This window comes from Lutjanus erythropterus, chromosome 22 (assembly GCF_056507025.1).
Source record: "Lutjanus erythropterus isolate fLutEry1 chromosome 22, fLutEry1.hap2, whole genome shotgun sequence".
In the NCBI taxonomy this organism is placed as follows: domain Eukaryota; kingdom Metazoa; phylum Chordata; class Actinopteri; order Lutjaniformes; family Lutjanidae; genus Lutjanus; species Lutjanus erythropterus.
Genome location: NC_139338.1, coordinates 17,489,856 through 17,510,477, shown reverse-complemented (window position 1 = coordinate 17,510,477; position 20,622 = coordinate 17,489,856). Strand labels below are relative to the sequence as shown.

The 20,622-nt window shown below is 38.2% G+C and overlaps 1 protein-coding gene across 1 annotated transcript in view; it reads right to left on the bottom strand.

Annotated features, from left to right (window-relative positions):
- Positions 1 to 20,622, bottom strand: part of cacna1c (calcium channel, voltage-dependent, L type, alpha 1C subunit) — a 172,830-nt gene that overhangs the window by 19,510 nt on the left and 132,698 nt on the right. Inside the window, exons 23-32 of the mRNA XM_084711514.1 lie at positions 20,062 to 20,121; positions 19,501 to 19,607; positions 16,278 to 16,365; positions 16,066 to 16,173; positions 15,914 to 15,966; positions 15,663 to 15,809; positions 15,260 to 15,461; positions 14,080 to 14,238; positions 13,419 to 13,529; positions 10,130 to 10,213 (exon numbers count right to left, since the gene is read on the bottom strand). Coding sequence (XP_084567640.1) covers positions 10,130 to 10,213; positions 13,419 to 13,529; positions 14,080 to 14,238; positions 15,260 to 15,461; positions 15,663 to 15,809; positions 15,914 to 15,966; positions 16,066 to 16,173; positions 16,278 to 16,365; positions 19,501 to 19,607; positions 20,062 to 20,121 — 1,119 coding nt within the window. The remainder of the gene's footprint in view (positions 1 to 10,129; positions 10,214 to 13,418; positions 13,530 to 14,079; positions 14,239 to 15,259; positions 15,462 to 15,662; positions 15,810 to 15,913; positions 15,967 to 16,065; positions 16,174 to 16,277; positions 16,366 to 19,500; positions 19,608 to 20,061; positions 20,122 to 20,622) is intronic.

The window sequence follows — 20,622 nt, the reverse complement described above, 5'->3', positions numbered from 1 at the left end:
GCATCGATGACGAAGCACTACAGGATACCACACCCATAAGGGAAGGGGGGAGCAAGTTGCAAGCCATGGGGGGAGGTGGGGGCAGCGGGCGCCATGGCAACAACAATAGCCACACAAGGAAAGTCACAAGACTCCAGGTAACAGTACTAGGCCTGCACAATACAGTGTCCTTCACCATACACACATTTATATAAACATGTAAAAGTACAAACGACAGCTACAGAAACTCTGGACATGCTGCAGAAGATGACAGCAGGAGCGACAGCAGAGGAAGAAAATGACAGGAGGACGGATGAGGAGCCAAAAGTTTTGGATCATACCATGGCTGGCGTAGCAGGAGGAGGGATGGAAGGATGGAAGGATGGAGGGATGGTGGAGGAGGTACTAAGGAGGCGGACGAGGTTACCGTCGGAGCGTACCATTGGCCTTACCGCAGGGGGGTGAGAGGAGGAAGAGGAGGAGGAGGAGGACGAAGAGGAGGAGGACGAGGACGAGGAGGAGTCAGCTGGCTTTAAGGAAAGGCAACAAAGATCAGCACCAGAGCAGCGCCTTGGTGTGTGTGTATGTGTGTGTGTGTGTATTTTAGCGCCTTTATGTGAAAAGTTGGGGGGACTTTTGTGCCAGCCCAGACAAAAAAATAACTCAAAAACCAATGAGTTTGTGAGGATTCAGTCTCTGATCAACCCTCACATGGTGGAAATAATTTCATCTGAGCCAGGAGGGAGAATTCTCTGAGATGTTATAAAGACTGGCCACATCCTCTGTGAGGGCCACATCAGGCTGAGTCACTTCTTTCACAGTACTAGAAGATTGAAACATGTAGGAACTGTAAGATATTGGGAAATTGCTGCCTTAAGGGCCATAATAATGAATGACGGTCCAGGGCAGCTGGTTGTGTGTGTGTCTACGTGCAGCATAGCATGTATTATGTTAGCCCATGGTTTGTGTGTGTGGTGGGGGATAGAGGGGCGCCTCTGTAGCTATCTGTTCTTCTTTCTGCCAGCTGAAGCTACATTTAAGTTTAGCTGAACTCAGGCTACATTTACCAAATGCATCATGGCATTAAAGAACAATGCCTCCTTTGAATATGTGTATTCAAGCCATTCTTTGACCTGAGAATAGTCAAGGTCCATGTGAAAACAGAAATACTTTGGACCATGTGAAATATCTACCTCCACGGATCTCCAAGTTAAATTCCAGACTTTTTGAGATCTTTTTAATACAACTTCACACCAACACTGGCATGTATGTAAGTATGAAAGTTATGATGGAAAATCAGTATGGATTTTAAGCTCTAGAAAACAATTATTTAGTAGAACATTTAGTCAGAAGGTAAACTGTTGTAAGATCAAATACCATACCAAACAATGGGTATCACTATAATTTCAATGATGCATTTTATATTTTAATATTTTATATATATTTATATGATTAGAACCAATAACATTTAAGCTCATCAATACTAATCAATACGATACTACAAAGTTTTTTTTTTAATCAGAATTGAAAATAATTGAATAGCGTTTTTGACATTTAAGTCTGCTAATAACATCAAGTCTAATCACCTGCCATGATTTTCTTGTAAAAGCTACAACCTTGATCCCACATCTACCCAATCAGATTTCAATATCTGATTCAACAACAGTGCAGGCTAGCTGCTCATAGCTTAAATGGATGGCATAAAGGTAAAAGCCAGACAAGAATACCAAATTGAGGACAATACATCATATAGGGCCCAGTTGTCAGTGGCATTGCTAGTTGTAGAAAGGGAGGAAAAAAAATATTAGTTTTCGATAGCTACAAGCGAGGGACATCATCAGCTGCCAGAGGACAGGTGCTGCACCAGTTGAGAACACAAGTGAGTGACTGTGTTTTAATAACAGTTCTTGGCAGGTCCGTATTTGACTTGGAGATAATTGCAGGTAACGGGTCTGTTCTGGTACTCAGCTTAACGGGTGCAGGTGGGTTGCAAAACTGGACCAGTGCAGGACTCTGAATTAAAGTAACCAGATCACAACTTTAATCTACTTTCAGGTCAAAGAAGCATCAGAATACCACAATAAAAAAGACATGAAGTTCAGATCATCTCAGTCAGTTCCACTGATGACAAAGATGACTTTAGATGTTTTTGGAAATGGAAGCCCACAAGTATTTACATAACACTGACTGAGAGGCACAAAGATAACATACTGTAGGGAGACACCCACTGGTCGTCCCAGGTACTGCAACATTTTACATTGCTGGGAGTGATAGATTAACTAGTAGTTCAATCTATGACTCAGTAGATGTTCGCTCTGCTGCTTTGGTATCGGCCCTGTTAAAATACCTTCCCACAAAAAAATGCTTCATTATTCCCAAACTTCCCTGGAATAAAGTGTAAGAAAAGGAAAGGACAGTTAAGTAAAGGAAAGGAATCGAAATAAAAGTAAAGGAAAGGAAGAAGTAACAGAGGGGATTAGGGAAACAAGGACATGAGAGTAAAGGAAGGAAAGCAAACAAGGATAGAGGGCAAAAATATAATGAGAAAAGAGGGAAGGAATGAAGCATTTGAAGGAATTCTAACAGAGCCATAACACAACTTTATGATCACAAACAATAACGATGTGCACAAAATAACAAGTTACTACATTTTATCAAGTACTTAAAACTTGTTTTAATCAGTAGGCAATCAGGGGACTAATACTTTTTTGATTTCAAAAGTTTAGGAGGGGAGAGGTGGGAGTGAGGAGAGGATGTGTGTTTGTCTGTTTAAGAGCTGAGGCATTACAGTGTGAAAGGAAGGAATGTTGGAAGGAAGGAAAACTGTAGGAAGGGAGGAAGGAAGGAGAAGAGGGAGGGAAAAGTGGTGGATAAAGGGAAGCTGAGGATGAGCAGGAAAGATAGGAAGGAAGGAGGAAGGAAGAAAGGAAGGAAGGAAGGACACAGGGAGGGAAGATGGCACTGATATACACTAAGTGCAGACTAAATTAAAACTGAAAGATGGGAGAATTTGGGTGCTTGTGTATAAGTGTGAATTCCACAAAGGGCCAGCTGTGTAAATTTAAGCAAAATTTAAATGTGAATTTGCTTCAATTTTTTTTTTTGTTGTGAAATCAAAGCTGTGAACCAGATTAAACTCACATCACTCGTCAATGTTGGACTGTATTTCTCAGGAGTGACACAAATAAATTACAGAGACTTCAGTGGATTTGTGGCCCTGGAGGATCTGTGTATGAGGTGTACTTTTAAAAGGATGGTTTGGATTATTTGAAGTGGGATTCTATTTATCGATAATCAGTGTATTAGCTGCAGTATAGAGAAGCAGAGGAGAGGGGCACCAGCATGGAATCTAAGTAATGTGCTGTGGTGGACAGGGTCAGCAGCAAAACGTATTTTAGCCACTTAAAAAAAGATCCACCTGAAATAAAACAGTATCAGTTTAAGCATATGCTACATTTAGGATGTATATATTATGTAAGCCACATTCGACTCTCCAAGCCAACCAAACTCTATAGGTGAAATCAATAATTTTACGCTGTCTTTATCTGTTAGTATGTTTGTGTTATTTTGTGACTATGGTGTTTTATAACAATAGTTTGGATTCACCAAAGTCACACTCTAACACAAACAACAAGTAACTCCTGTGTTCTGTGAGGTAAAATTACTGTTTTCACCTACGGAGTTTGGTTGTTTGGACAGAGAGATATTTGGCTTGCATAACAGATGTCGGAAAAGGCTGTCTGGCAGCAAAGTAAAGTTGTAAAAATATGTGGACCTTTTTTAAGTGGCTAAAATACGTTTTGCTGCTGAGCACAGCAGTACATTGCTTTGTTTCCGTGATGGCAGTCCTCTGCTTTTTCAAACTAGGGGCATCTACTGTAGTTAATACACTGACTATCAATAAGTACCTCATACAACCCCACATCAAATTATCAAAACTATCCCTTTGACCAAATTAAAATTCAGTAGAGAAACACAAGACAATTTGAAAATAAAATTACAGTAGTATTTTCAGGCTCAACTACAGTGTGGACGTGAGTTACTGTAGTTGCAGCTCATCAGATTCATGAGCTCATTTAAAATGAACTGTTTTCTCACATTGCACGTCATGTTTTCAAGCAAAAATTTGATCAATTCAGTCATTTCAATAGATAACATGGGTTTCTTTACAATATTCTTACCCTAGATTTGAGGTTTACACACCTTTTTGTTTCTTATATTTGATATATTTCTTGTTAGGTTTTAATATTTCAACATAAAGTGCATTTCTATTTTACATTTAATATGCTGGGATTGGAAACACACAAAGATATACAGATTGAAGATATAGCAGACAGCTGGTTGACCTCTTAGGGATGAAAAGCATGAGAGACCCATGTTACCCAGCTTGCATTTCAGGTGAGCAAGCTGCACCGCAAACCAACGACAAAGAAGACAGAGAAAGAGAGAGATAAACGTCCATAAAAGAAGAGTAAAGTGAACCGAAAAAGCTCAGAGAGAGAAGGAGAGGAGATGGAGAGGAGAAGAGGAGGCATTCCGAGTAGAAAGAAAGGAAAAAGAGAAACAGATGCAGTCCATACTGGCATCGTCTGCAAGACACCGCTCAGAGCAAACCACTACCAGTCTGTTCACACTACTTCTACTCAAACCAAAACCAAAAAAAGTAAAAGAAACCATAGAAGATTTAAGAAGCACCCGCAGGTTGCTGGGGAGAATTAGAGACCCAGGATTAAGATTCGAAGACCACAAAATGTGCAGCTAATCTAAGTCAACAAGCACCCAGCAGAGCAGCGAAGGGGGTGCACTCAAACAGGCTTTTTTGGCCATTTAATATTTACTAAAGGCAAAGTGATAACATTTTAAAAACTGGCCTGCTACTGCACTTCACTGTGTACTTATGCAATGCAATGAAAGAGAGGTAGTTGCTGGCAAGCTGCTGCTATTAGTTTCTAATTGCATTGCTCAGTACGTTAAAAAGCATTCACTTGTGCTTTAGTGCCTGATGAAATGCAGTAGCGGGCTAAAATCTAAAATGTCTACATAAAGTGACAGGGTCCCAGTTCAAAAACAAGTCAGAAGTTCTCACAGAGATTGAGGTGCGGAGGGTTTCTTAAAAAAGAAAAATTGAAAAGGTAGCTTGGGCATCTCATCACCCAAATCATTAAAAAACACCAGAGAAGAAGAAACAAAAAAAAAGACTTGGGGCATGCCTTTAGGTTAGAAGTGAGAGAGGAAAATAATGAATCATTCATTAAATCAATCAAATCAATCAACCAAATCAAAGGCAGACTCCAAACCAAAGGGTTAAGTGCAACATCAGTGACTTGTATAGATGACAAAGATGTATATCACTGGCCCAACTAACCTCAGTATTAAGGCTGCTAATCGATCATATCTCAAATTGATTTTTTTTTTACCTCTGTCAGCTTTGATCAAGTGTCCATGTATATTTTTATGTATTTATAAACCCCTCTCTCTCTCTGTATACAAGTATACTTAGCTTTAAATCTGTTGTCTACGAGCAAACAATAAGATATAAACATTTATGATGCTTTTTGAGATTCCCCTTGCATTGAATTCCTGTAATAACTAAATGGAATACCTGAATAAAACATAAAATATCAGTTTGGAGTACAGTACAGTCTGGAAATTACCTGGTGTCGTTTATAAGCGGCTTTGTCAGCCTCTCAGGGGGACAAATGGATTCCCTTTCTAAAGGCACGAAAACAACTGCCAAGCTCAAACACCCCTGGGATACACTAACCTTATTGGTATGCCTGACCAGTGCTGTCTGAGGTGAAACACACTGCATTCTACCATGAGGGAACGTACCAGTGTACCCGTGTGCATATCTTTTCTTTTGCTTCATGTCTTCAAACCAGCAGCAGGCTGAGGGTGTGAGTGGATTCAAGTCAAACCTACACTTAGAAATTTATTTACAATCACTGTGACATAATCAAAAAATGCTGCAGCTAAATACACAAATGCCTTAGTTTCACCTGAGACTCCATGCTTTCACGTACATTGCTTTAGTGTCCAAAACTAAACAAGTTAAGGAATCGTTTTGGGAAAACTGCTTCATCAATTTCTTTTCAAGAGTTACATGAGAAGATTGATACCATTCTGTACGCTAAATATTAAACTGGACCCAACAGTTTGTGAGCTCAGCTTAGCATCAAGACGGGAAACAGGGTTAATAACATTCCTTATGTAACTATAGGGGCACGCTTCATTTTATGGTCACATTGCAACAATACAAACAAGATATTTGGAAGGCAAACAGAATGTTTGAGTCTAAGTTGGTCATATGAAATTTCTTATATTTATTTTAGTCATATGGGGACATTTCATTCGGGATGGGATCTAAGTTGGTGTACAGTATATTCCCTGCATGACTTTAGATGTACATTTCATTTTTGTTCGTTGTTCTTCCCGTTATAGAAATTTTCCCAGAATGTACCTGCTGGTGTGAAGGATGTTGCCTTTTCATGTTTCCGATGAGAACGTTCTGAGAAAGTAGAGTTTCAAACTGGGATGTTATTCTTGGAAAGAAAATTAATCATATTTACTGTAAGATCAAACTAAGTCTTTAAAGAATCAATTATTTTTATTTTGTAGTAAAACATTGGAACACTAATTAAATTAAGAAATAATAACCTACAATTAACAATAAAGAACTGCATTTAGAAGATGATCCCCAGAGAGACGAGATGCCGTATGTGTTAATTTCTTTCTTAAACTAAACAAGGCTGGTACAGTGTGTGTGCCTTTCTAAGCAGACACACAGACAGTATATCATAGTTAGACTCATATAGAGCTGCATCCACCTACTGAGCTGCCACTTGAGCTACATTCAGTCCCCTGAGGCGTTTTCACTGGATGTTTGCCATGACAGAAGAGATGCAAAGTTTCACATGGAATTAAGTGATAGACTCTCTTACAAAAAGCTTCTTCACGGAATAAATAATGCTTTTTAAAGGGACAATCAGCTTTTTGGTCTATCTGATCATAGTATAAAATTATTTTCCTCTCTGGCAAACCAGCATGCACAGCAAAATGTATCCTCAGCTAAAATTAAATGAAGCAGAGTTGTGTCCAGCTACACTGTGCAGTTTGCATGGTTCTCAGACTATTCTCCTTCCAAAGAGTGCTCTGAATATCACATGAATAAAAGACCAATTATCCCTGAAGTGTAAATACGACAGACACTCAACATTTGACTTGTGTTTGGGATATTCATTCTTATTCAGCCCCACTGTTGACCATAGGGCCTTCACGTCGATAATAAATGAATTCATACATACATTTCCATAAATTTCACGGGTCCTGAGTAAATCCATTTATGGATCAAATTGTCCCCCATGTCTGCACATTGCTATTGTCGGAACAAAATTTAAAAAAAAGCAACTGCAACTTGTATTTTCCTCATTTGAATTTAAAGTTTCCTTGGTGATTTATGAATTGAGAGAGTTTCACGACCCTTGGGGTCAAATACTTTTGTTCAGCAATGAGAATCTGTATTTGCTTTTTCTCACCGGAAAATCTTTTCTGAAAATTTTCTGAAAATATTATATATAGTAGTACCAGGCCTGGATATACCACCTTTATATCTGTCATACTATACAGTGTCCATCATGCCAGGGGAATGGACATCATCCCCTGTGGCAATGATCAGAATAAGATCAAATAAAACCAATGTAAAACCAAACCAAGTGCTGAGACAATGCAATAGGTTCTATTGGCAAATGCAATAGTTTTTGATGCTATTGATGTTCAGCAGACCGAGGCATGCATACCCATCTGAAGCTGTTTCAAATATTAGAAAATTCATACAAAATAATACTAAAATAATAAGAATATTAAAATAAGAAAATAAAGTTTTATTTGCAGCCTTACTACACTACTAAAGATAACCGAGCAGGCATGGGAAGGGAGTACAAGAACATCGAGAACAAGTTGGGAAACAAGTTGTTTTGCAGCCTCCGTTGTTATAGAGTGTTGCAAGGATGACGTATTTTTGCAGGCCAATATGGAAGTTAGCGTCACTCTGGTTGCCTCCACAAAAAGCCTTTAAATCTTTTCCATCGGATTTTGGATTAGTGCAGAAATTAAGGTCTGAGGTGAACAAAAGTTTCTGATACTTGCTTGTTTTGATCAGCAAGGTAATGTTCACAAATGAACAGCACTTTCATGATTTTCAAAGTGTAAATGCAATCTAGCTAGAAGTAAAAAGCTAAAGTTAGGCTATAAACAACACTACACAACTACATCATGGTCATATGACTTGTAGTGGGAAAGGGTACAATTGGCACTCACTCCCACGTTAAACGACTCTGCAGTAGTCATCAATATTTATCGATTACAGCTCGTACTGACAGTGATGAAAACATGACATCGAGGTGGACACGCATGTGCTACTTGGCTTAACTCCAGCACAGCAGCGTTTGCACCTGTTTGAAGGTGTGTATTGAATGATGACACACTTGTTTCAAACTCGTTATCTAAAAGCTTATATTATGAAGCAGCAAAGTCATGAAATGTTGGGTTTTCACCAGCAGTAACTTAAAACGACTTGTATTCGGATGAAAACAAACATGAAACTACCACTAAAACCTCTGTAGTCTCATTTAGCCACTGGTTAGCAGCTGCCTTTCTTAACACAAAAAAGCCTCAAAATCACACGTGGGTACTATACTCACGTCTCATGTTATTGAACAGAACATTACAATAATTGATTAAGATTTTGTTAACCACAGACCTTATTCAGGCATCTAACCAAAAGCCCATTAAAAAACCCATTGACTTCGGTATAAGGGAACTGGAGGTGCTAATATGCCAAATCATTTCCATGTTTCAGGACTCGTTCCTGCAGCCCACTATGAACATTGCATTTTAACAAAAACAACAACATATAATCTGATGGAGATGATCATTTTAGCTCCCCAACAGCCAACATATTCATTATAAATCAAACTGACTGTGTCCAAATTATTGTTTATGTCAAGGGTCAAAGTTCTCCAAGTACATAAAATGTAGTGTTTTATACATTTTTAATTACATGAACCCTTCGGATTGCTCTACATCTGGCTGATTTCATCGGCAGACTTCTTAAGTTCAAATGCGGTGCAGCTGAAGTTTCCTAATCATTTGAAAGCATGCGAGATGGGTATCTGCGCTCGGCCCGTTCGTGTGTGTGGGAATGGCAGAGCAGGCAGGCAGGAAGGGAGGGAGGGAGTTGGACTACTTACGTTAACCTCAGTGATCGCTATGTCAACAATGCTACCCACAACTATCAAGGCATCAAATGTGTTCCATGCATCAACAAAATAATGCTGCGTAGGGGTGGAAAGAACAGAAAAAAAACAACAGAAGAAAAGGACAGAACATAAGACATTTAAAAAATGGAAGAAATTAAAGGAGAGAGGAGAAAAATAAGATAAAAACATTATATATACATGAGGCATTGGAGTTTTTAGTAGGAGGAGAAAGGGAAAGAATCAAAATTAAACGGCCAAAAAAAGAAAAGAAGGGGCAGTCTGAAAGAGATGGACAGCAGAGGAAGAGCAGCGGCGATCGGTCATGCTTGTCCATGAGAGGAAAATGTCAACAACAACAACAACAACAACAGTAAAGAACAAATTGCAACAAAATCACAACCAAAAACAACGCCCCTGTTGCTGCGGTTAAAAAAATGAAAAGGTGTGTAAGTCTGTTTGTGATTGGTCAGTAGTGAGTTAGTTCAGTTAGTGAGGGAATCAAACCTGAGGACATGTCACAGTCTGGCAAAAAGTGGGAAAAAAAGCCCGACAACATCTGAGATACTGTTAGGAATAAGGAAGGAGGACGCAAAACTAAACCCTGCCTACTTTTTATGAAACCCTGGAAGCTCGTTCTTGCTCGGAAACCCTTGCAGTTGGGGGTCCCCTGAGTGGCAGCGGCCATCTTGGAGTTAAGGATGGAGGAGGGAGAGAGAAGAGGGAAGAGAAAGAAAGGAGGAGAGATGAAGAGAAGAGAAAGCACAACACAGAGTAGCCACAAAGGAAAGAGGAGAGTGGCGGGACATGAAAGATTCAGAAGAAGCAAGAGGGCACATGACAGAGAGAAGGAAGAGGGAGCGACAAGGAAGAGTGAGAGTGGGCATCGTACTTACGTTGATCTCACTGAGAATGACGTCTATTATGCTGCCAATTACGATGAGGAAATCAAACACATTCCAGGGATCACTAAAGTACCCCTACACAGGATGAGGTGAGCAAGAGGAGGAGGAGGAGGAGGAGGAGGAGGAGGAGGAGGGTAAGAAAGGTAGGTTAGAAGGAAAACAACATCTGCTGCTACTTCGCAGCCCTATTAAGGTGGTATGAGGTTGTACTGTGACCGAGGAAACAGAAAAATCAGCTGATGACCATGAAAGAATTCTAATTCTAATTCTAATGAAGAGAATGGTTTCCTTTGCAGTTATCGGTTCATCAAGAACAGCTGAATTTCCTGCTCTGTTAAGGATGGCGTGTCAGATAGCAGTTACTTAACTCCTCCATCTGCATCTTGGGGCGATTCAGCAAAGCTGTAGCAGTGATTGCACTGAAAGCCCACTTTGTTTGCTTAACTTATTGTGGGCAATTCATCATCAGCAGTGGTACAAAGTGAGTATTTATGAAAAACATCCACATAGCTTCAGGCCAAAACAGCATTAAATAGGCTGGTACGCTAAAGATATATTATATGTACTGTAAAAGGAGCTGTGTCTTAGAGAAACTGTGTTACGTTCTGGAGAAGAAACACAGCTTTTTTCAACTTGAACTTGGAGAGACAGACAAAATGTGAGAAAGAATGACATCTCATTCAGGTTCTGGCTGATTGTGGGCTTAGAAGGCTAATGATGTTCCCATGTTTGCACCAGTGTTGCGCAACAGGATTGGAGATTGGAAATCTGTTGTTTCAGGGGTCAGCAACCTGCAACTCTTTTGCCCCTCTCCAGTGGATCCCTGTGGCTTTGGCAAAATGTGTGGAAATGAATGACATTTTAATTTTTATTTGGTTTTCTGTTGTTATATTTTCTCCAGGGCATCCTGCTCTTGCTTTGTCTGTCAGAACAATTTGTAAACTCTGTTTTTGCTATTATCATTATTATTATTATCATTATTATTATTATTGTTAATAAGAATAATATTTTTTGTTGGCCTGAAGTGATTCTTACATTTTCCAGTTGTAGAACTGTGTAGTGTATACACCAAATAATAAAAAAAGTTTTAATATTTTGTAGCTTATGTCTACTGCTCAGTACTGTTTCCTCTAAATTTTGATGGTGGCTAGTCTTCAGTCTGCCTAGTCTACCAACAAAGAAAAGTCTCAGAACAAAATACAGAATTTAATAGTTGTGGTTCCAGAAAACTTTTCTGTTCTTTTTTCTTCTTTTGATAATAAAGGTTGCTGCTTCCTGGCATAATAAGATGTTGGGCCTCTACTTTCTATTTTGTAAGAATTTATATTTTACACTGACTACATAGTATAGTAAAACTGTCATCTGTTATCATCATGATTCAAGTCAAAAACTGCTCTTGCCATAATTCACTTGAACCTGCTGGCATTATGCAAATACTACGAGGTATCCTTGGACTCTATAGTGGTTTTAATAAAGTTGTTTTCAGGTGTGAGAATATTAACATAAAACCAGAGTTAAACATTAGTAAAAACGGTCAGCATTAGTAAAACATCTAAATCTAAATAAGTAGTTGCATTTATTTTATTTAAATATTGTAGACACACATAAGTTTCAAAACAGTAGGTTTAACGATGTGCTCTGATGGTCAAAACCACACAGAAAAAAAAGACAGAAAAAACATAAAATATCCACATAACTGAAGCTCCCCTGAGCAGGAAGGCTGAGGCAGTGAAACCTGGTCAGAGGTTAAAAAGCATTAGCATACATCTTTTTCTCAGAGCAAATGTTACTGGAGTTTATTCCTTGTATGTGCTCATGCCTGTAATACCTGAGAACTCAAAGTGTTAGTGAGCTGCTCCTCTGTGCTGCTTAAAGGAAGAGTTTACAGAAGACAAAACAATGAAAATAAGGCACATCCTAAAGTCGCAGCTCACACAAAAACTGGTTTATGTTCATGGGCATTGTTCAGTATGACTTGGGAACATGTCATCATGCTGCACTAATTATGCTAACACTAAATTCATGAAAGAAGGAAAACAGCTATCAGTTTGTAGACTTAAAACTTGGAAGGATTCACAACTCTGCAGAAGAAACCCAGACATACTTTTTTTTGAGTAAAAGTTGCAAAACAGCTTTTAAAAATCTGGCAATTTAACAAGCGTTACTTGCGGTAAACATTACATACATAATGCAGCGCAGCATGAAGTCAATTCCCAAGCCTTAATAGTTGCCCTGCACAGTTAAGGAGTCAATTCCAGCAGGGGCCACCTGTGTCTGAAAATACTGCGAGGCATGCATTATGTTACTCAGACTAAATGTTCCAAGTAGATAATTAATTTTAAGTTATTACAAGATCATCATCTGTCATCCATCTTAATAGAGGGGCACATTTTGTAGAACGTAATTTGGATTTTGGAGCTAATTGTAAAAACAGAAGAATTAAGCTTTGATTAGTAGTTTGAAAACCTTGGCTCCCAAATAGTGATGTTTTTGTGGATGAAATTCATTAATTTCACCAACTAATTTACAGCAATTAACTTCACATATAAAATAAAAAGAAAGTAAAATCTATTCCTTCGCACACTAATAATAATGCTATATTTTAAACCTAGGGGTAATTTGAATCAATAGTTTCGAATAAGAACACTGGCACAGCATATATTGGAGGGATAAAATACATGGAAATACTTGTTTCTTATATTTATCATTCGATTTACAACCTGTGCTGTAAAACAACTGAGATACGAGTAAAATAATATTATTAAACTATGTTTTTGTTATTGATTTTGTTTGAGGATTTTCAACTAACCCTGCTGTAATAGGAGGAATTATTCCCATCTGTTACTGTTTAAATAGCTGATGCACCAGGATGCTCTAAGATTGGACCAATAAACCCCCACAACGCTATACAGCAACAACAGCAGGGTAACAAGGGAGCAGTGAGATTAAAAACCACATGATGCTGTCCACTAATCATGTTTGAAATCCATTACATCATAATTATCATCTGGAGGAAATGGAACAGGGATTAGGAATATACAGTTCAACATCAGCAGTTACTTGCAATAAATGATATTCAAAGCCTAAAATGTATTTGACTAATCTATACTATTACATTAATTAGTTGTGAGCTATAAGTAGATCTGTACATTTATTTGATACCACAACCTCCTGAATACAGAAAATACCACTTTCTATGATGCTCTGTTCTACTGTACTCTACTGTAAGCCTACAGTACAAGAGAGTTATTCTATTCTGCAGCTAAAGAGGTGGACCTACCCTGGGTTTGAAGGCGATGAGTTTAAGGATCATCTCCACAGTGAAAAGTCCAGTGAAGAGCATGTTGAGGATGTTCATGGCATCATTGAAATTTTTGGTCTGTCCATGATGCTGCAAAGACACATTTCGTTCACTCACAATTTTCATCATAGTTTTCGTCAACGCTATTTTGTCACAGACGAAACAATGCAATAACTAAATAAAAAACAATTTATGACAACAAAAAATATGATGAAAACGTTAGGGAGGGACAAGTTGGGAAGAAGCGGCATTTGCGGACATCAAAGTCAAACTGAAAATTATGCAAATGTAAACACAATTAAATGTTTCTGTTTTTCATGCTAACATTAATTTATCAGCTAATCTGAGCTGTTGTGTTTTTGCTAAACCTGAAATACCTGAAATTCAAACTAAAAGAAACTTGTCCTGTTCTGATTAGAAAAGTGAATGATCCAGAGTTGCTGATCTTAGATTGTAAATTAAAAATCAATTGATTAAAAATCAATTTCAAATCTAACACTGCAATAACAGGGACGTCCATGGGAGTTTTCTAATGCCCTGACTGTAATATTTACCCATGTTATGAGTGTGAACTTGCATTCATCTATGAGCGTGTGTGTGTGTGTGTGTGTGTGTGTGTGTGTGTGTGTGTGTGACTCACCTGCATGGCCAGACAGATGGTGTTGAGAAGGATGAGTGTGAACATCAGGTACTCAAAGTAGGTGGAGTTGACCACGTACCACACCTTGTACTGGTAAGGGTTCTTGGGGATGTAACGGCGCAGCGGACGTGCCTTCAAAGCATACTCCACACACTGACGCTGTGGCACACACAAACACACACACACACACACACACACAAACACACATGATCATGCATGAACAGAGAATTTGCCTTTGAATGCACAGTATGTAAGTTCTGTTGTTAGAGCTTTTTCTCCCATTAAAACAATAACAAAAGACAGTTTGATGACATTGTGAAGTAGCGTGGGATCATGGGAGTTGTTATTTTTGCTTTTAAACCACCACCATTACCAAACCATTACAAAATCTATCTGGCATGACTCAGGCAGAAATCACGTTCAAGGATGAGGTAATATAAAATATTTATTCACATTATGTTTAGTCACGTTCACTAGCTTCCTTCCTCACTCTCTTGTATCTGACATATCCTGTGTTTTCCCGGAAGTTATAGTAAGCAGCTAGTAGGAAATGAACTGTTACCCTTAAACTATTACAGAACCTTATTAGAAACATTTGTAATGCAAGTACACAACTCAACAAAATATATAACATATGTCTAGCATGTTTAGACATTTTAATATGGAAATGTTGTGTATTATAGCTTTAACTTTTGTCTGGTGATGTAGCTCATTATCACTCTGTCTCTCTGTGCTCAAACCTTCACGGATGAAAAGTTGTACAACTGTCTTTTGGCAGTCTAAAAAACCCTAGACTAGTCCTCCATCCTTCTATGTTCACTGCACACTCTTGTTGAGACATGGATCATCACAGAGAACACAGCTGCAGAGACTTGGCCCAGCCTCCTTCTTTAAGCTTTAGTCTCATCTTCTGTCTGAACTGCTGCAGCGCCCTCCTGGCTGGACTCCTGAAGTACTTCAGTCCCTAAAACTCATGTTCAGCCTCGCCAGATTCTCCCATGTCTCACCACCACTGCCTGGCTTCCATTCCTGCTCCCTTGTGCTTCCTGAATGACAAAGTGACTTTCCCACTTCAGTCCGAACAGCAGAGTCATATTCTACTGTAACCAGAAAACTTGTGTCTATCTTGCTGCAACAACATAAAAATGCAGTTATACACACAAGAACAAAAAAACATTACCTGGTTCTTGTCCAGCTCACAGTTCTTGTATTCTTGCTCTCCTTGCTCCTGGAACGTGACAATGACGAAACCGACGAAGATGTTCATCATGAAGAAGGCAATGATGATGATGTAGATGATAAAGAAGATGGAGATGACGACGCGGTAGTTGTAGATGGGGCCGACATCCTCAGCGTGAGAGTCTATGGCTCGATACAGTAACCTGAGGGAAGGATAAGTAAATGTGGATAAGTCGCTTGTGTTAGAGTGTATCTGTTTTTGTAAAACTGGTATTAGAAAATACACATTGAAATGAACAAAATAAACTAAACTAAAATAAAACTAACTGCTGAAAAACTGACAAACACTACATATATATGCAGATCAATACAGATGTATATTGTGTTTGTATGCAGACACATACCCGGGCCAGCCCTCGAAGGTAGACACAGCGAACAGAGCCATCATGCCTTGCAAGACATCGTCAAAATTAAATTCACTGTTCTCCCACACTCTCTGAGCTCTCTCAGGCTTCCCCACATCTCCATCCTTATACATAATGTAGAAACCCCTGTAAATTCAAGTGGACACACACAGACATTCACATGTTTTATCCAGTAGTTATTATGCTGTAAAAGAGAGTTAACAAGCTTGTGTGCAGGAGGGCTCTCTTACCTGCACTCTGCCTGAGTTTGTTTGGAGCTGTCGGTACAGAAGAAGAACTTGCCCTGATGGTTAAACAGAGAAAATTAGTACTCTGTCTTTCAAAAAAAAACACATGATCTGGATATTTCAGGACAGGTCTAGCTACGCCTTTTCTTCTTTACCTTAAAAAGTTGTACTCCAATACAGGCGAACATGAACTGGAGTAGCGTGGTGACGATGACGATGTTGCCGATGGTCCTGATGGCCACAAACACGCACTGCACAACATGCTGAAAAACACACCAAATATGATAGTGAGAACACAAGTGTGTCTTATTTGTTAAAAAGAGAGTATGTGTGTATTATATGTTATTAAAGACGTCTGTATGCTGACCTTTAGTCCCTTGGCTCTGTTGATAGCCCTCAGTGGTCTGAGCACTCGCAGAACTCTCAGGATCTTCACCACATTAATTGCACTGGACCTGAAATGCAACGTGGGATTAAACTGCTGACCAGCCAGTCTGATTAAACACGTTTTACTATGAAGACATATTGGAAAGGTTGGAACAACACACATCATAGGGCACTTTCAACAGCATCTGTATTGAAGATTGTTGACACAAATGAAATGAAACAAGACAACTCAAAACACAAGCCAAGAAAATTAAAATGATAAACATACAAGTGGACAACTGAAGCCATATCACACCTGAAAGTATGATAAATAAACCTAAAAACATTTAAACAAAAATAATAAATGCCATGAATTTTTTTATAGATAAGTAAAGCTGGTCTAAAATCGAGAAGAACATTATGCTTACATAAAATATTACCTTAACAGAATTTATGCCGAAAAGCAATTAAACATATTTCAAACTATCCTTACCACTACGTTAAATACTACTCTGGATTTTTAACAAGGGTTTGGTAAAGTTGCACATTGTTCTAAAGATGTCAAACCATGTGGTCAAATTAAAGATAAATTACTATTATAGTCTGGTTTATTACATTTACACTACTAAAAGAGCAAGGTTTTATCATAAACAATAGAGCAATAGGAAATACAATATACCATGATAAACACATATAATAGTACGACAGACACAACACACACATAAATATGATACACAGACTAACACAAGTTCAGATCAGATGGACCAACACAAAGACACAAACAGACATTTACAGGCAAACAGAGTTATTGTGCTGTAAGAGAGTGTCAGTACAAGCCAAAGGTCAAAGAACGTGACCTTGTAAAGGAAAAGTTTTTACATACTAACCACAAGAATCAAACGAATACCTTGACATTTTGATTTTTTTTTTTTTTAAACTGTTTGGAAAAAGCTCAAACATTTGTCCTTCTGTAATTTGAACTAAAATTCCGAAGTGTAATTATTGCTAATTGACATCAGTAATAAAAATCTAGCTTGCCAGTATCTTACCTTTAATTTCTGTTTTTAATGAATAAGCCAATCATTCAGTAAATTGAAGAACAAATACCAAAACTTTTTCCCGTAGTGTGACAAAGGTAGAAGGAAACAAAGCGTATTCAAAATGTCAATGTATTCATTTAAGGGAGTGACTTTTTAGGTGGTTAAAGGAGTGATTTAAAGGGGGTGACATTACTCTGTGTTGGCTTTTAAACAGAAAGTAAGGAAAAGACCCGGTGTGCAACTTTTTACACAGGAAGGTAAAGTCTAAAGGCAGTTAAAGGTAGTTCAAGTGGAGTAGGATGTTATCAGTAATATATCACAGTCAAACCAGTTGTGGAAATATCTTTCAGTGATTACACAATCCATACAAATGTCAACTGACCTTTAAATGTAACTTTTCGAATGTTATATAAAATGACCCGTTGATTACCTGGAAAATACTGTTTCTTTCTAGAGGTAAAAAGTCTTCATTCACTAATATTAGCCATATTTCACGCTGTCGATACACCATATTATGAAACTATACAGGGTGACAGCAGAAACATCTAGTGTTTTATACGTTTTGTAAATCACTTAAGGACTGGTTTTCGTTTGCAAGTTTTACTAAGGTCCTTTTAAACATTTCCATTCTGCTTTTCTACAATCTTACTTCGATGCGGTTGGATACTTAAAGGTATAGTTTGAATTATTTGGAATGGGGTTAAATGAGGTACTTATGGCTAGTCAGTGTATCACCTACAGTAGGTAGTGGTTGACAGACAAACAGAAGGAGTACTTGTGCAGGAAGCTAAACAATGTACTGCTGTGGGTGGGGTCAGCAGTAATATGGCTTCTAGCTACCTGACTGCAAGGTAAAGCGGTGAAAATATTATAAATACAGCATACACTTAAACTCTTTTTAGATGGACCTTTATTTAGGTGGCTAAAATAAGTTTTGCTCTTGACCCTGTCCACAGCAGAATAGTGCTTAGCTTTCAAGCTGGTGTCCCTCTCTACTTTTCCAAAGCGAGGGCACGCTGACCTCCATCTGCTGTAAGTAATTCACTGAGTATCGATAAGTACCTCATACACCCTTCTTTCAAATAATCCAAACCATTTCTGTATATGCAAACATGGCAAAAGAGATGTAAATATGTAAAATATACCCTCAGAGAGATAAGTCATTATGACTACTGACTGCAGCACCATAACAATTAATTTGACTGTGATGTATATCAGAAAAATCCCACACACAAACTACTTTTAACGAGCAAAAACCACTGAATTTTAGCATTCAGGTGTCATTTCTATAGCCTGAGAGTTCAGTTTTTTTCCATAAATACGAGACAAAGAATAGATATATGTATTAACAATTAAAAAGTCATTCTATTACAGGGTAATTTATATAGCCCCCCCCAAAAATATTCTCTGGTTCAAAACCAATTATGCTGATGCCTATAAAGAGGCATTTTTGTATGCATCACATGTAAAAGCATACCATGTGTTCATAATAATAAATCACCCATACACTCAATCAAATCAATACAGTGTAATCTCACTGAACTACACCTGTTGATAACATCACAGATTATAGTCTTTGGTTTTCGACTAAGCTCTCCCGAGACTATAGAAATCCCAAACCAAAAGAGTGACAGTTCTACACATTGAAGGTGAAGGTCTGTTAAAGGGGTTATTAATACGGGCTAATGTGGACTTACGTCGAGAAGTCTAGTCTATTAAGCATTAGAGACAGAGAGTGTAGTATAGCATATTAAACATCAGAAAATATTACAGCATTTCAGGGTGTTATTTGCTACGAGAAGCAGAGCACATTTGTAATAAACATCACAAAGAGAGAAGGGGATTGGGAGTAATGAAGTGTAAAGTTGTTAGAGAATAGAGAGAAGTGTGAAGCATGATGCAATTTACAAATGAAAACGTTTCACCATTTTACAACTTGATTTGTGGGCTCTTGGACTAGACTAGTGCCTCATGTACAAGTCATTATCTGGCTGACTAGTCCAGTCTTTTAACATATAATAAGACAAAAGTCTGTTTGATTACATTGTAAGCTTCACTGGTGATGTTGCTTGGAATAGTTGCCAAATAATGTAGGCAACATCTTGAATAAAATGCTAAAGCAGCGAATGATTCCAGTACCAATTAAAATGGGACAACGTGCATCAGAAAACATATTTCACTCACTGTATTCCAGAGGAGATGAGGGACACACTGACCACCACCAGGTCCAGGATATTGAAGTAGTTTCTACAGAATGAACCTTTATGAAGGAAAGCTCCATAAGCTGTCATCTGTAGGGGTCAAAGGTCATATTTTAGAGGCACATAAAGAAGAATTAAATCACAGTTTAGTATGATGGTCTTTGTTTCAGCTTTCTTTAAAAGGAAGTGTTTACAGCCAAGAACACATACTTGAACATTTCAAACATTCTTACATCTTCTTAAACAGCATACTGTTAACTTTTGTGTGCTCCAAGTCAACACATTCCTGCTCAAAACTGTAATATTAGCAATAAGCCTATTTGCAATTTGTATTTTAAAGTCAGTTATATATATTTTATTGCTCTGTTTCAGCAAAACCCCATCACCAGGCCAAATTAAGGTCGTAACAAACATGGCTGTCGGCAGCAAGCTTTCACTCTATAAATAAATTTTAATAATTTCCTACAGGTAGAAATTTTTTAAAAAGATTGGGACTCATGAACTTTTGGCCACTTTATCCTTCATCATAAACATTAAATATTACCTTAAGAATGATCTCGATGGTGAAGAGTCCAGTAAAGACATGGTCTGCATAACCCAGGATCTGAAAACACAACAAAGAGCATCATTGTTTTCACGTTAGAGATGAACACCAAGGTACACGACAAAATAGCACCACTGGGTTTGAAAACAACGCTGCTTCTGCCCTGCCCAATGTGCAACAGCATTCTGATTGAATAGGAAATAGAGGCATTATGTCACCAGCTGTATTTGCCAGAGTGTGACTGAACCAAGGTTGTACAAACAGATAACAAGGCTGGATGAATCAAACTCCATGAAAACGAAGTTTTTTAGGGTACACCAGTAACAACTACTTCTTGCTCTAGGCTTACATGGATTTGTTTACACTGTTGAAATAAAAAAGAAACAGGAGGAAGTGCAACTCTTTGGGGGATGAAGCTGAACTTGTGGTCAACTGTAGTCCTGGACGACTCCACAACATACTGAAATAATAATGCTGAGGTTCAGGTCTAAGGATAATGAATCCTGATTTGACTTAAATAGACTTTGAAAATAGAGCAGGATCTGAAAAACAGGATGTGTT